We start from the raw sequence: 15,504 nt of genomic DNA, 5'->3' as shown, positions 1-15,504 counted from the left end.
TGTGGCAGCTATAGACTACCTGGGCCATTTGCTTGTTCTACCTTGATTTATACTAATCAATATTTATTTAACACAGCACACTTCACTCACATTTTTATTCATGAAAAGTCATAGTACATGGTAAGCTAATCACTTTCTAATTTATTACTCACTTGCTTTTGACAGTGGTCATTACACAACAATTTACTTATTATTTACAAATATTAAAATTTTAAAATTCAAATGTACTTAAAAGGCAGACACAGGGTGAGATGTAATAATAGAGTCTGAGTTTTTTGTATGAGACAAACTTGGACCTTTTAGCACATATAAACAAATGTAATAGCATGCAAACTTGTGATTCTAGGCTATTGCATTATTGAAGTCCTGGTGAGTTTTCTCCTATGAAAACTCTAACCTTTTAATGCACATAGCATTAAAAGGTCTGTTATACAAAAGCCTTCGTAGATGAGTGAGATCCATGAAGGCTTCTCTGTTTTAAAATAAGTAAACAATAAATAAAAAAATGACCTGCCCTCCCCCCACCACAAGAATAACCAGCCCAGGGCTATGTGGACCTTGTCTTGGTTCTTAAAATATATGGGGAAATATTTGTACCGGTCCCCTGTATTTTATGAACCAGCATTGGGCTATGATAAGCCTTTCTTGGTTCTTAAAATATAGGGGAAAAATGTGTAGGGGTCCCCTATATTTTTATAACCATCACTGGACTCTTTCTAGCAGAGGTGTTATGCCACAGCCAGGGAAACCTTTCACCTGGTCCCCTGGCCAAAGCATTATACCTGACCATTAGTTAGCCTAAGATGGGGATACCTGGGGAGGTAGGGACCCCCAAAAAGGAGTTTCCATCTGCAAGGGCACCCAAGGCCATGGCTATCTCCGGCACCAGCCCCAGTTTTCCATTGGTTAATACAATGTAATATCAGATGTCATACTAGGTGACTCTCCTTATAAAGATGAATGACTAAATTTGGACAACTAAAACATTTGACTGAATTGATACATATGTTTAGCACTTATAACCAATATTTAGCACAAGATCTAGACAATCAATTAAGCCTTCAAAAAGTTGTCCACAGTGAATTGTAAGTTGGCAAATTTCCTGCTATGTATCACTCTACTATATAATTGATATAAATGTATGTGTGAGACTGGCAAATAGTTAGAATAGGTAGAAAGTGAGAATACTCATGAGCTCCAGAACAGAAAGTGTGTGACTGCTATGCTGCATAATCATAAGATCAATTAGTTGTGTTGATACTTATATTCTAATTGTTTTCTAGTATTAAGGATCGTATAACACTTGATTTCTATACTATATAACATAATAAAACAAGCCTATCTGGTTATTTATTCATCTGACTATTCATTTTAATGGCTAATTTCAAGGGAAAAATGAAGCATTTATACTTATTATTGTTTGTATATATTTGATCCGGACCTGTGGAACTAGTCCAAATATTATGTTTTGACTAAAACTTATATACATATGTGTTATGTTACGAAACAAACACTCTACACTTACTTTAACTTGACAAAACTAAGAATGAATATTCCTACCCTATTGAATAACCTCACTCAATTTTGTTATGTATTGAAAGCACTACCATCTCTTCTAGTCCACAAGTTTTCTGTCTTGGATTTATCATTGTCTCATCCCTCTCCTTTAAATCACACATTTAGTACCTTTCAAAGTCCTTCCACTTCCTTCTCAGAAATATATCCAGGACTAGACCCTTTCTCACCCTGGAGGCAACCAAGATCCTCATCCACTCACTGGTCATCTCTAAAATTAATTACTGGAACATCTACTTTATTGACTTTCTGTCTCCCACCTCTCTCCACTCCAATCTGTTCTCATTGCTGCTGCCCAGCTCATCTTCTACATACTACATCTGCATCCTTGCTCCTTTAATCCCTATACTGGCTTCACCTCCCCTTCAGAACCCAATACTAACTTACAAAGTCATCATGCAATCCTCTCCTATTTACAATACATGTCTTACCTCATCTTCCTTCATATTAATTTCACCCACTTTACTCTAGAATTTAATGCTGCCTCTCCTCCCTAATGATTACTTTCTTACATTCCTTCTGAGTTTGCCCAAACTGCTCCCTCCTATTGGAAATCTCTTCCTCTCCCTATCAAACTCTCCACCTCTTTACAAAACTTTAAACATGTGCTTAAGACCTACTTCTTTATCAAAGCTTTGCAGCTGTCATACTAACTCAATTCTTCATGCTTCCTGCTCACTGTCTCTCCCTTCTGTGTGAACCTTGTCTGTCCCACTCCCATTTTGATTGTAAGCTCTCATGAGCAGGGCCCTCTTTTCTTTAGTGTTTTCCTTCCCTCACTCATACCATCATCTCCTCACTACCTACAACTGCACCAAACCTTTTGGTTTGGCTGTCCTTTTGCTAATTTGGATATTATTACTGCTGATGCAGCAATGTTTATAAACCTTGTCCTTGTTCTGAAATATTTTGTACTGTAAGTCACTTTGTTGTGTTTTTACAGTTTGTATGCTCCTGTAGCCCATTTGTCATACAAACACAAAAACAATAATAATAATAATAATAATAATAATAATAATAATAATAATAATAATAATAACAATAATAATAATAATTAAGAACAATCTATTAATTCATATCTGGCTACTTTAAAAAAAATAAGTATTCAACTTTATCATTTATCTACTTACTACTTCAAAATAGAATATATTTATAACTTGAATCTGACCATTATTAGTTTTCCTATTAGAAAGAATTCAGAAAAATACATCCTTTCCCATTGAATGTATAATAATAGTACGAAATACCTAATGGGACAATTGTTCTTGTTTTCAATCACATATCTTTCTTTATATACATAATTATTCATATACATCTATGTATAATTGTAATTAATATTTAACTGCAGCTACCAATTTTTTTTTAACAAAACCAACATTTTTTTTTATTGAATACCTTTTGTGCTCCAGCCAAAGACAACTTTTTTCTATTTTGCTTATAATTCATCTAATCTAGCATCCCAAAATAATAACTAATTATAATTTACAAGTACATACATAATACGGAGCATTCTCATTTAAAATGACAGAATCTACCTAATCATCTCTCCATTTTTCTAAATTAAACAAATCTACATGAACCTCACAAGTAATGTTAATAAGTTTTAATTACTAATGTTAACTTATTTATCTCAAATATGATAAAAGTAAGAAACATCAATTTATAGTACACACTGTTTAGCATAGCTGCCTATTTCACGTCTCATAGATTACTGTAATTTTCTGCCAGACATTGGTTTTGAGTGTCTAAATTTCCTAAGGAAATAGTTGCAAAAAATGTCATCTATGTTTTGTGTTCTGTGTCAATAGCAGCTAAATACATTTTTCATAAATATTCACCTATGGAATATATTAATGCTTACAAATAATCCTAAATATTTGATTTACTTTTCCAAAGTTATTAGCATTTGAAAATAGTTGTTTATGATGGAAGGCACAGTTACAGGAAACCTCCAAAGCCAATATTGTTTTTTTAATAGATGCCAATAAGTCAATGTTCTGAAAAATGTCTCAATGGATTCAGAAAAGCACCAAGGGAAGGATACCATGCATGTTGCTATGACTGTGTGCCATGTTCAGAAGGAGAAATATCTAACAAGTCGGGTATATATTACAATTTTGGTTTGTTCTTGAATGGCATTGTAATTGTATTCACAGAAAACTTAATTTATGCATCAACATACAGCAACATTTTACTGTTTATTTTGAATGGTTATGACATTTTTTAGCAAATATTAATAAATATTAATTTGCAGAGTTATAGTATGAAACACAGGAACTTGATGTATCGAACTGAGATCAGTGTAATGCTTGCAAGACAGTTTACTGTAGCTAGGACCTGATTCATTATGGATCACAACAGAGATTTCAGTAGCAATTAGTATGCTAATTCATTACAATCGCTATGCCACTGCAGTACAATATAAGTATACCCACTTTACCTTACACACATTCGGAATCTTTGGAAAGACTGTAAAGCCATAGGTAACACTGAGTACAATTGCAGCCACTTGCACAAGCTCTGACATTACTCAGAAATTGCTAACCTCAGCGCACGCTATGAGTACTAAGGCTGTGTAAGACATAGCAGCTGATAATTTATGCATGCCAATGCGATGCTGACCACCTCCCCATCAACACCCAGAAACAACACTTCCTGTCAATCACTCTGCGATGGGTCTGTGTAGTCACTGCACTCACAGTCCCGATCACAGTGGCTGGTTTGTGCATGTGCACGGCAATGCATAGGCATGCACATTATGCAACAATTGGCCAATTGCACGCGTAATCACAGTTGTGATCAGTAATGAATCAGGCCCCTAGAGTATGCACAAACTAAAGGGAAAATATTTAGTACTTAGTAATTAGTACTATAAAAGTTGGATTGGATCACAATAGGTCACTTCCAATTTTAGCTCACACAATACGTTGATTTTTATTTATTTTTTATTTATTTTTTAGTCAATTATTTTTAGCAGGTCCTAATTGGGAAAAGAGTTAGTGTTAATAAAAAAACACCTAATTTGAAATAACATGAACAGAAGAACTAGACTATTGTGAGGATTCAACAAAATTTTACAACTCCCCTTTTATTGGGGTGTTTATCAAAGCAGGGAGAGAGATAAAATTGTAAAAAAAAACATACCAACCAATCAACTACTCTCTATCATTTTTTAAACACAGCCTGCAAAATGTAAATTGGAAGCTGATAGTTTAGGAATTTACCTCTCACAATTTTATCTCTCTCCCTGGTTTGATAATTACCCCCCTTAATCTAATAATATTTACGCATGAAATCCTTAGAATTTTTTAATTAACACCAAAATCTTACTAAAAATATGTCATTGATTGCTTTGAATTGAAAAGAAAAGCAAAACACCAGATTAGTTCCAGTTTTCTCTATAACCTTCAAAAAACAATTAAAATATATACAGTAGAGCTATATGTTTGCATCTTTTGCATATTATAATATAGCACAAGGAGGTGGTGGATTCTAAGATGGTTTACTCATGTTTGGTTCTGCTGACCAGAGTCTAACAGGGCACTGGTCTTCACCAGGTTCTGCCACATGTGATTTAGGGCTCGAACTGCAGTACTGCACAGGTCAAGCCCCCCAGGGTTATATCTAGGTAGGACTAATATGAAGTTGATATAGGATGACAGAGAACAGCTAACTGATACAGTATGTACTGTATGTGTGTATATATAGAGAGTAATTAGTCAGAATATTAACATGAGGAAAAACTGGAAGTTAAAGACTGTTGATGAGAGAACTGCAGCAAAAGCATAAGTTGGAGAGTGTAAGGAGTTATGAGGCATGAAGGATGATATGTAAACAAATGTAATGCTTTAGTACTGAGAAACCAGAGCACAACTGGACTGGAGTTTGAGTCACAGAGATCTGCTTCTAGGTAGAATGAATTTCTGATAGTAAACAAATATAATAGACAGGTTGAAATAGCCCACATACTGTACTATGAAGATCAAAACTGTTAGTTAAGCCAGGCCACTTACAACAAGCATTTGGCCAAAAGGAAGATATCCAATATGAGGTTTCTTGTAAAAATTATATTGAAACTATTTGACCAAATAGAGGATGGACATTACAGCAACAATCCAAGATCTTTAAATCAGACCATATCCTTCACATTCATTTAAATATTGAAGCTTTCCTAGATACATTTGAGTCAAATGTTGGATTCAGTGTTGAATGGGTTTATAATAAATGGCTTGAGAAAATAAATTTTAAAGATTTAAGTACTGTATACATAAAGAATATGGCAGTTGGAGCTTGCAAGAACATAGCAAAAAACAACAGTGCTTGTAATACAGCAATCTTTTAATAAGCACAATTACAACTACATTGGCCAATATGAAAATACATAATAATCATTTAGCAGCTAAAGTCTAGTTCATGCCAAATCAATCATGGCAACACCGTATTGTATACTTTCCTCGTGCCAAAGTTTTTATGAATAATATAGAGTGGATCTGGATTAATGTAAGTTAAAAAAAGTAAAATGGTTAATTAAACATTTTACATTGTACCTTGATACCACTGCTTTCTGCCTACCAATGTGTACAAATCTGAAACAATAAAATATACAGTATCTGGAAAATAATATGGTCATTTTTATGTTTTCCCCACACAATTATTAGTATAAAATCATTAGAGTTTTAATAGCTTCTCAGATACAATAAAATAATATCAAACCTATCACATAATCAGATAAATCAGAACCCAAAATTAAGGACCCAAAGGTGGCAGGAAGCATGGACAGCAGAAAGACTTGTGTTGAAATAAATCTTGTGGTATTTCCATAACTCCCCTCCTCCCAGCAAGACTCATCTGGAGGTGACCCCAGATCCCTTTACCACTCCCACTCATTGCTGCCCTGAGAGTCAAAGGTAACATCAATCAACAGATTATAGATAGAAGAAATCATACCCTTACCGAGTGGAGAACTGAGTCAGAACCTTTTGAACTGGGGTGAGGGATTCTATGATGTCTGCCTGGGGGAGGGACAGGATAAAATGATGGACCTAAAAAATCAAAATAGACAGGGATTAGGGAGGAACATATTTGCTGGATATCAGATATTTAAGCACAGGTATTATGAACATTAAGGTCATGAGCCAGTCTAATCTCCACCTGTATCCACTGCTTGAAGTGGGGAGAGGAAACTCCAGGCAGGAAATCTGAGTTGTTCCTTAACAAAACTAGTGGGAAAATAGGAGCAATCAAGCCATATCAGGTGCAACAGAAGTCCCACACCAACATGCATAATTCAAGAGAAGTGAAAGTAGCTGTTATTTGGCTGAAGTGGCTTGATAGGTAGTACAATTACATTTCTGGGAACCATCTGCATCCTCTACATCTAGGATGCCTAAGAATGGTCAAGGAGTTTATAAGGGCATTGTCATTCCAAATATCTCTCAAAAAGAGGACTGAAGGTCTTTCAACAACATCCTTAGGACTTTAATAGGAAGGATTTGGTAAAGAAATGGAAGAATAGAAATCAGATTCAATTTAATAGCAATCACCAGACACAAGATGATATATCATCTCCAAGTAGCAAGGTCACACTTAATGATAGTGAGAAGCCAAGGAACTTTTCTTGATATAAAAAAAATCATAGTGGGAAGTGACATAGACCTCTATACATTGTATCCTATGATTGTGCCATCTGAAAGTGTAAGTTGACATCAAGCGGGCCTTTGACAATTGGGGAACATGTAGAAGCATAGCTTTACACTTGGAGAAGTTAATTTTATAGCCTAAAAGGAAGCCATATTCATCCATTAGCCGGAAAAAGAAAGCTAAATAAAATTGGGGGTGGGTAAGGGACAGAATAACATCATCTGCAGACAAGTATAGTTTAAATTTCCTTGATCTCACCTCCATCCCATGAATGGAAGCAGAATGTCTGATCATAGCAGCCAGAGGTTCAATTACAAAGGCAAAAACCAGGGGCAATAATGGACATCCCTCTAGTTATTAAACAAAACAAACTTATTGGTTCAAAGAGTGAGCCACTGGTATGAACTCTAGCAGTTGGGATTCAAGGAAAGTTTAAGAAATTGAACACATGTGAGGAAATCATTGACAAAATCCTGTGAGGTTCTGGGTCCATATCTAAGACTGTTCAGGTTATACAATCAAGAATAAAATTAATGTAATTATTTGACAATGACAGCAGGACCAAAGAGTTACTCTCAAGGTGTTTTAAGTGCCAGGATGTTATTTTGAGAAGTAAATGCTCTCAACCTGGAGGCCAAATGTCTAACTGCCTTATTATGGTTCTCATAGATTGTCTAATTTAGATGTTTAACAATCTTAGCAGTATGTTCAGAGAGAATAAGAGCAAAGCCAGGTCTAACCTTTTTATGTAGGTCTAAACTTTCTAGGTGGAGGAGAGTTTATGTTGTCAATCAAGGTCCTGAGGGTATATTTACTAAAGTGTGGGTTTTTAGAATTGGAGCTGTGGTCAAGGCAACCAATCAGAGTCTAGCCATTTTATTTTAGAAAGTGCTAGATAAATGTTAAGTATAATCTGATTGATTGCTATGGGCAACATTTCCACATCTAAAAACCAGCAGTTTAGTAAATATAAATTTTGGAGTTTAATGGCTCAAGATAAGTGCCAAGAAGAACTTGTCTTTTTGTGTCATGCAACCATGCTGATAGAATTAAATATTCTGTATGACCACCTCATGGGCCACCCACAGGGTCATGAGGTCATGGAGGAGATTTCAGGATGGTCATTAAGGGGGAAACACTGAGTCAGAAGAGCCTGTAGCTGTAGATAGCCAGGGCCATGTGATAACGTGATGTGTTCTAGATTTATTTATAAACCTTACTTGTTATAAGAAGAAATGAAATAATTCACACCATTACAGATTCAAAAACAAATGACAATGCTTTTACTTAAAGACAGCGTAATTATACATGTATTTTGCCAATGAAGAGTTACAACAAAAGGTTATATTAGCAGCAGTAGGGAATGTTTAAAAAATAAATTTGTGACACCCAGTGCAGCGTACCAGTCAGCCAATTTCATACATATGTATGGCAACTGCACCCAGCACCCTTGTGGTGTGCTCCCTCCTCCTTCCTCTGAATTCTCCCTGAATTCTCCCTCTTTCTCTCATGAGCTTTACACTATACTTTTTGGCTATACCTCTAGTTAATGTGAAAATGAATTTGTTTAATATTCATATGTACTAGACCCTAATTGTTTATATATCCTTACCAAAATATTGACAATATAATATATGTTCTCTTTCTGTTCTCATTTAGCCTTTAGCTCCTGCTTCTTGTAGACCAAGGCTATCTGATTTAACTATTTTTATTTATAAAATCAGAGATTTGCTGCCCCTTATCTGTACATGCTAAATACTTAAATTTTAAAGCTACAATTCTTATTGCTAACCACTAGACAAGATGGCTGCTGCATCAGACACAGGATTTGCTTACTTTAAAGGGGATAGACAAGGCCATATCTGCTCTAGGCTGAAGCCATTCAACAAATACGGTCTTCTTCAACTCACACAACTAATTTATATATTCTCAATTATTTCCATACATTCTTATTTGCAATAAAAGTAATAGTGATATACATAAGCATGCATATATTCTTGAATTGCTGATGAGACGTGTACAGTCCACATGTTCCTGTGTTATCAGATTCTAGCCATTTTATTCTAGAAGGTGCTAGATAAATGTTAAGTAGAATCTGATTGGATGATATGGGCAACATCTCCACTTCTAAAAACCTTCAGTTTAGTAAATATAAATATAGGAGTTTAATGGCTCAAGATAGGTGCCAAGAATTAGTATTCTTTGTGTGTTATGCAACCATTCAGATAAACTGAAATATTCTGTATGACCACCTCATAGGTCATGGAGGAGATTTCAGGGCGGTCATTAAGGGGGAACACTGAGTCAGTAGAGCCTGTACCTGTAGATAGCCAGGGTCATGTAAGAATGTAATTGATTCTCCAAATAGAGACATAAGGGCAAAAATCAATATGTGAGAGATCAGTGTTAATCTGAGAATGATCCGGCCAGACCATCAGATGGATACAGGCCAAGTGGACTCAAAGGGCTTGATCCTGGCAGTAGAAAACCATGTCTATCCTAGAATAAGTGTTATGAATAGATCTATAGAATGTGTAATGTTTTGCAGTAGGGTCTATAACCAACCAAGAAATAAAAAAGAGATGGTGCATAGAGGGGGTCAGCAAAGAGGCAGATTTATGTAAATCATCCCCACTAGTAGAAGGAGCAGGGGAGCATCTATCCAAAATACTGTTGGCCACTACATTAAAGTTGTCAGCCATAATTAGTTCCCCTTTATAAAATTACACTGATTTTGGTATAGATTACAGAGGGTGTTTTTAAGAAAGGATATTAGAATTGCAACCCCCATTTTTTTCTGTCTTGAAAGCATGGAAATTAAGAGGGTATATACTTCAGACCTGGATGAAGGCTGTGTGCAATATTGGATTCTTGTAGTACAACTTCATCACTATTTGGTAACTCAATTTATTTAAAAAAAATTCTGACTGATATGTGGGATGATACTGGGTATTTTTGTGCAATAGTTTCAACTTTTTTCCCTCACTACCTTGAGAAAGGTAGTATTTAAAGCTTTTGTATTGTACCCTAGTTCCTTTATGGATTTGGGGATCACATAGTAAGCAAACAATTGCAAGGTACAAGAGAACCTTTATTACATACACACTATTTATACATGTACAAAACAACCACAATATGTACAATGTATACATGTATCATTAATATTGAATTTTACAGGTAGAATTAATATCAAACTCCATTATAAAAACCAAACAAAGGAACCCTATCCCCTAGATAGTAAATTGTTACCTCAGGGGATATGTGAACATGGACAGCTGTATGGCTGTGAGACTCCAGAGGGCAATTTGCCACTGGGAGAGGTACCACTAAACAAGATGCTAGTCATGGCCATTTGGTCTGCTTGGCTCAAACACCCGGCTCCAGCCATTACACTAAACATGCACCTGGGACGGCTCCTGAGGAAACATACACATTTGTTGCATATTTTTTGCAGGGCTTCCTTCAGTGAAATCCATTGCTGACAAGCTTGAAGGTTACAATATATATAAACAAACACTCCAAGCGCCTGCAAAAATAAAGGGTTAATACCTCCTATGCTGCTCACAATGGCTGCTTGCCCCCAGAGATATCTTGTCAGCTCTATCACAAACAATAAGGAAACCAAAGTTTTGTATCTGTTCAATGTAAATGCACACACAGCAAGCACATATGTACAAATATACAAAGAGGGCAGCACTTGTAGTAAACAACACAAGAGTGCTAATTATAAATTTATTACCATAAAAATCATAACAATATCAAAATCGACTTTCACGAGGGCTGGATAATAGGGAGGGCGACAGGGTCAGGCGTCCCAGGGACCCCACATATAAGGGGCCCCTCATACTGTCCCATCTGGCCAACCCCTTCCCCAAGATGAACTGTTTTTATTCTTTTATCGGAGCTGCCTGCCATTTCTTGTAATTAAGCTCCACCCCTCCTGACATTTGGACCTGCCCTCTTCTGCTGCTGCTGGCCTGCTGCCTCTGAAGTAATCAATAATAGTTATATGGATATATGTATCTGTGTATATGTCTGCGCGTCTCTATGTATATAAATATATATATATATATATATATTAATCCATTCAATGGGCACTAAATCCTACAGCAGTCCAACAGGGGCCAGTGCCTTCTTCAAGTTATTTAGCTCAGAGTATCAAGGTTTCAGGTGGCACTCAGACAGTTAATAATAAATGAAGACATGAAGATCCCGCAAGTCAGTCAGTGTTTCAATTCTTTGAACAGAATTTTCATCAGGACATACAAAAGAAGTAAAACAAACACTTACCTATATATCCTACACCGAACACCCAATTGTGCAGCATAGTCCCCTCTCTCACACTGAAGCCTGCCAGCGCCATCCCAGAGCCCCATCACAGCCACCTGAAATCATCAGTGGGAGATTGGTTGCAAAGTGACACAGATACATTAGTATAAAAATGCATTGAGAACATATGAAAATACAAACACATCACCAGCAGACATAAGCATATCAATGTTGCAATGCAGCAAAAAGCATCAGGTACAATAATAATGAGATTGAAGCATGACTAGTATTACCATTATATGGCTGTCATAACACACAGAGTGAGCCTCCCGATAGCAACGAGCACCGCAACTACCTCAAAGAAGTTAAACACCAAAGATAGCATAAAATATGTGTATAAGAGTATAACAGACTCAAATAGTGGGCACCTAGCAGGTAACACCCCTATAGATCAATGTCAGCAATGCTGAAAGATAGTCCTAACCTATATATGGGAATAGATGTAATATCGCTATGAATCGAGCCATTAAAAATGGGGAAAACACAAACTGCAAAAAAGAGGTACAATACATGGTTAAAGACTCATCAATAGTATACAATGTTTCATAAGAAACAATTCAAGAGCCATTGTTCGTTTAACCCCTTGGGGCACAGTGTGCCCAACTCATGGATCCACCGTGCCTCCTTCTGGAGTAGCAACTTAGAGCGCTGACCCCACACCATGATGTTCAGGGATGTGATCGATCATTTTATATTTTAATGAGCATAAACTATGTTTGGCATCCCGGAAGTGTTTGGCTATGGTTGGTCTGAAGTTTTTCCTTCAATCGCCAGGTGTATTGCACTCCTGTGCAGCGCCATCCTCTCCTTAAATTGTTGCATAGTATTTCAAATGTAAAGATATCCGCAGGGGCAACGGATAAAATATATCACATATTTGCTGGTACAAGTAAACCCATGATGTATGCAAATTTCCCTTCCTGTTTGAGGATGTGGGAACATGTCACCAACTTCCAGAGAGCTACATGTCATGCAACCAAGGCACCAGTAATGTCCTGTTTTTTTTTAAAAGGAAGTGTAGTTGCTTAGTTCCTTTGGAATCCCAACCCTTGCTTCTCGGACGTGAACCCCTTAATGTTAGGGATGCCAGTATAGAGGAGCCTTGATGTTGGCCTGGCACTTAGTTATATATTTGCAAATGTATGTAACTAATACCTCTGAATCTCTACTATCATGTAGGATTTAAGTATTTTTTGTTGATATTGCTGCAGTAAGCTGGAGGGAATCTTTTTTTGTCTTCTCTGGTTCAGTGTAAACCCCGCCCTTTACAAGCACCTGTGCTATGTCATTAAGCTGATATGAGCGACGTTTCTGGACCACGCAGGGTCCTGTCCTCAGGCTGTCAAATAGAATAATGATATGAAAAAGAACCAAAAATGGGTCCTACTGTACCTTATATCCCCACCGCTGTGAAAGCGCACCATCCCGGAGATCAGCATGGTCCTGGTACACGTCGATGTGCCTCTCGATGACGTCACTCTGTGGCCCGGACTTTGCGCGTCACATGGTTGCTAATCAACCAGATGCCGTCTAATACTCCGGGATGTGGCTGTAAAAAAATAACAATATAACTGCAAAGGATACATACGTAATCACTATATCCCATAAGTGTACAGTGATACCTGCACACCCATAACAGTCAATGTGGCAAAAAATACAAATGGAAATAAAAAAAACGATGCATATAAAAATAAAAAATATAAAAAACTGATGGCTACTTGATCAACAAATATAACATTACCTATGAAAAAATATTCTAAAAGTGCATAATGATCAAAAACGTATATAAATTTATAAATGAATGAAAAAATAGAAAAAATGAATAAACCAAGAAAAAAGGAAAATGTGCTACAGATGGACACACAAAAGGGCTAAATGGCTCCCAATAACTGGGGTCTACCACTGGAATGTATAAAGCAGGATCTTCTGTTAACGGAAAGCACTCCAATTAACACGTTTGTTAAGTCCTTTTGGATGTATGGTGTCCAATTTGAAAATCCAGCGAGACTGCAACCTGAGTAATGCTGCATTCTGGTCACCTCCTTGTGCTGATTCTGGTACATTGTCAATTATTTGATATTTAAGCAATGCCAATGGATGTTGTTTAAGCTTAAAATGGCGAGCCACGGGCTGATCACTATCCTTCCCAGTTAATGCTAGTCTAACAGCAGACCTATGTAATGCCATGCGTTCTTTGAACATGAGGCTAGTCATCCCAATGTAGTACAAGCCGCATGGACAAACAATGCAGTAAATGACAAATCTGGAGGAACAAGTCAATACATGTTTGATGTCAAATGTAATATCTCTATGAGGATTTCTAAATTCTGATCCTGTAAGTAAATAATTACACGTGATGCATGAAGGGCACCAATAGCAGCCAGGCTTCTTCTTTTGTCCAAAAATGCCCAATGGGGTTTTATAATCCGTGACTTCTGCTCTCACCATGTAGTCACGTAAGTTCCTCCCTCTTTTATAACAAGTCAAAGGTCTAACGTCATTGAAAGATGGTAAGCTCTGATCGGTGGATATTATAGGCCATAATGCCTTAGTGGACCATGGAATTATCGGAATAGATGTAGAAAATTTTGTAGTCCAAATGAATCTGTCATTTTTTGTAATTTTTTCTTTTGATAATAATAGGTTAGTTCTATCCAGACTCTGGAGTTTATTTGTATCCATGATTGAGGAAATTAACCAGCGACCCACACCTATCAAATTTACATACAATTGCGGCAAAGAGACTATTTATTATCTGGATGTTACAATACAATTGAAAGAAGGACAATTAAGTACATCTATGTTCCATAAAAACATAGATCGTAATTCTCTATTAGATGCAAGTAGCCATCATCCGAAAGCTCTAAAAGAGGCATTACCATATTCACAAATGCTACGTGCAGCAAGAATCATCAGTGACCGAGATACACTCCCAGGAGCTCTAGATGAGGTAGCTATCAAGTTTGTACAAAGGGGACATAGTTATCGCTCTTTGATGGAGACAAAGAACAAAGGGCCTGATTCAGACCCACTCGCAAGCGGGCGAACGTACGTTAGGCGTACGTACAAAAATATTTAAATTCAAGGGCTCGCTCGTATTTTTGAACGCATCTAAAAATCCTCCCCAAACTCAGACGACCCCTCCACTAACTAACGAGCGTGCGAAATAGCGAGCGTACATCCCCGAAATGGCTTGAAGGGAATGCATGCACCAGTATAAACCAGAAGTGGCCTTGTCAGATGTCGATTACCTGCTCCTTTATTCTGCCTACCTCCATCAATCGTATCATGCCAATCAATGTATCAATTAGCTTAATTGTTGTTTTTTTTTCAACACAATGCAAGAAACTTTACTCTTGTCCGTGTTTGTGTTTTCCCGCAGAATACGTACGGCTTAAACATTCGCTTTTATTGCTTAAAAAACATGTTACCCACAATTAAACAATTGTTCTATTGCTTTGGATCCCCGCATATTTCCTGGGGTTCATTTCTTTATTTAAATTTGCTTACGCATGTCACTAAATCAAGCCTATCATAACTCTCCAGAGATTTCTGGCCCTGTCGAACACATGACTCATACACTAACCAATAGAATTGCTCCTGTTAATTTCCCAAATACATTAGCCAAGCAGAAATTTTTTGGCCACTTTATCAAAAATGATTTTTAAGAAAAACACCATTGCCATCATGAGAGCCTCCGCATTCACCAGGCGCGAGCTGCTGGTGCTAACGGAGGTGATGGATAGGCGTATCACCAGCCAGCCTCCACCCATCACCAACCGGCAGAAGCGTTCCGCATATGCGGAGGCACGGGCCCGCCTGTGCTCCTTCGGCTCACGCCGCAACATCGGCCAGCTGGAGCGCAGGTGATCGGACCTGCAACGGCGAACGCCCCGCTTGCTGGCATGCTTTCGCATGCAGATCTCAGAAAGTAAGTTTTATGTATTGTGGTTTTCATGT

At 37.1% G+C, this 15,504-nt stretch overlaps 1 protein-coding gene across 1 annotated transcript in view; it reads left to right on the top strand.

Moving 5' to 3' along the window:
- The first annotated feature begins 2,313 nt into the window (after positions 1 to 2,313).
- LOC148479273 (vomeronasal type-2 receptor 26-like) overlaps positions 2,314 to 15,504 on the top strand; it is a 34,730-nt gene continuing 21,539 nt past the window's right edge. The window contains exons 1-2 of the mRNA XM_088454689.1: positions 2,314 to 2,322; positions 3,554 to 3,677. Of these exons, the coding sequence (XP_088310815.1) occupies positions 2,314 to 2,322; positions 3,554 to 3,677 (133 nt within the window). The remainder of the gene's footprint in view (positions 2,323 to 3,553; positions 3,678 to 15,504) is intronic.

Source organism: Taudactylus pleione, unplaced genomic scaffold, assembly GCF_031769625.1.
Source record: "Taudactylus pleione unplaced genomic scaffold, aTauple2 ptg000627l, whole genome shotgun sequence".
NCBI lineage: Eukaryota > Metazoa > Chordata > Amphibia > Anura > Myobatrachidae > Taudactylus > Taudactylus pleione.
Note: the sequence above shows the minus strand (reverse complement) of the source record. Positions and strands in the feature narration are given on the sequence as shown.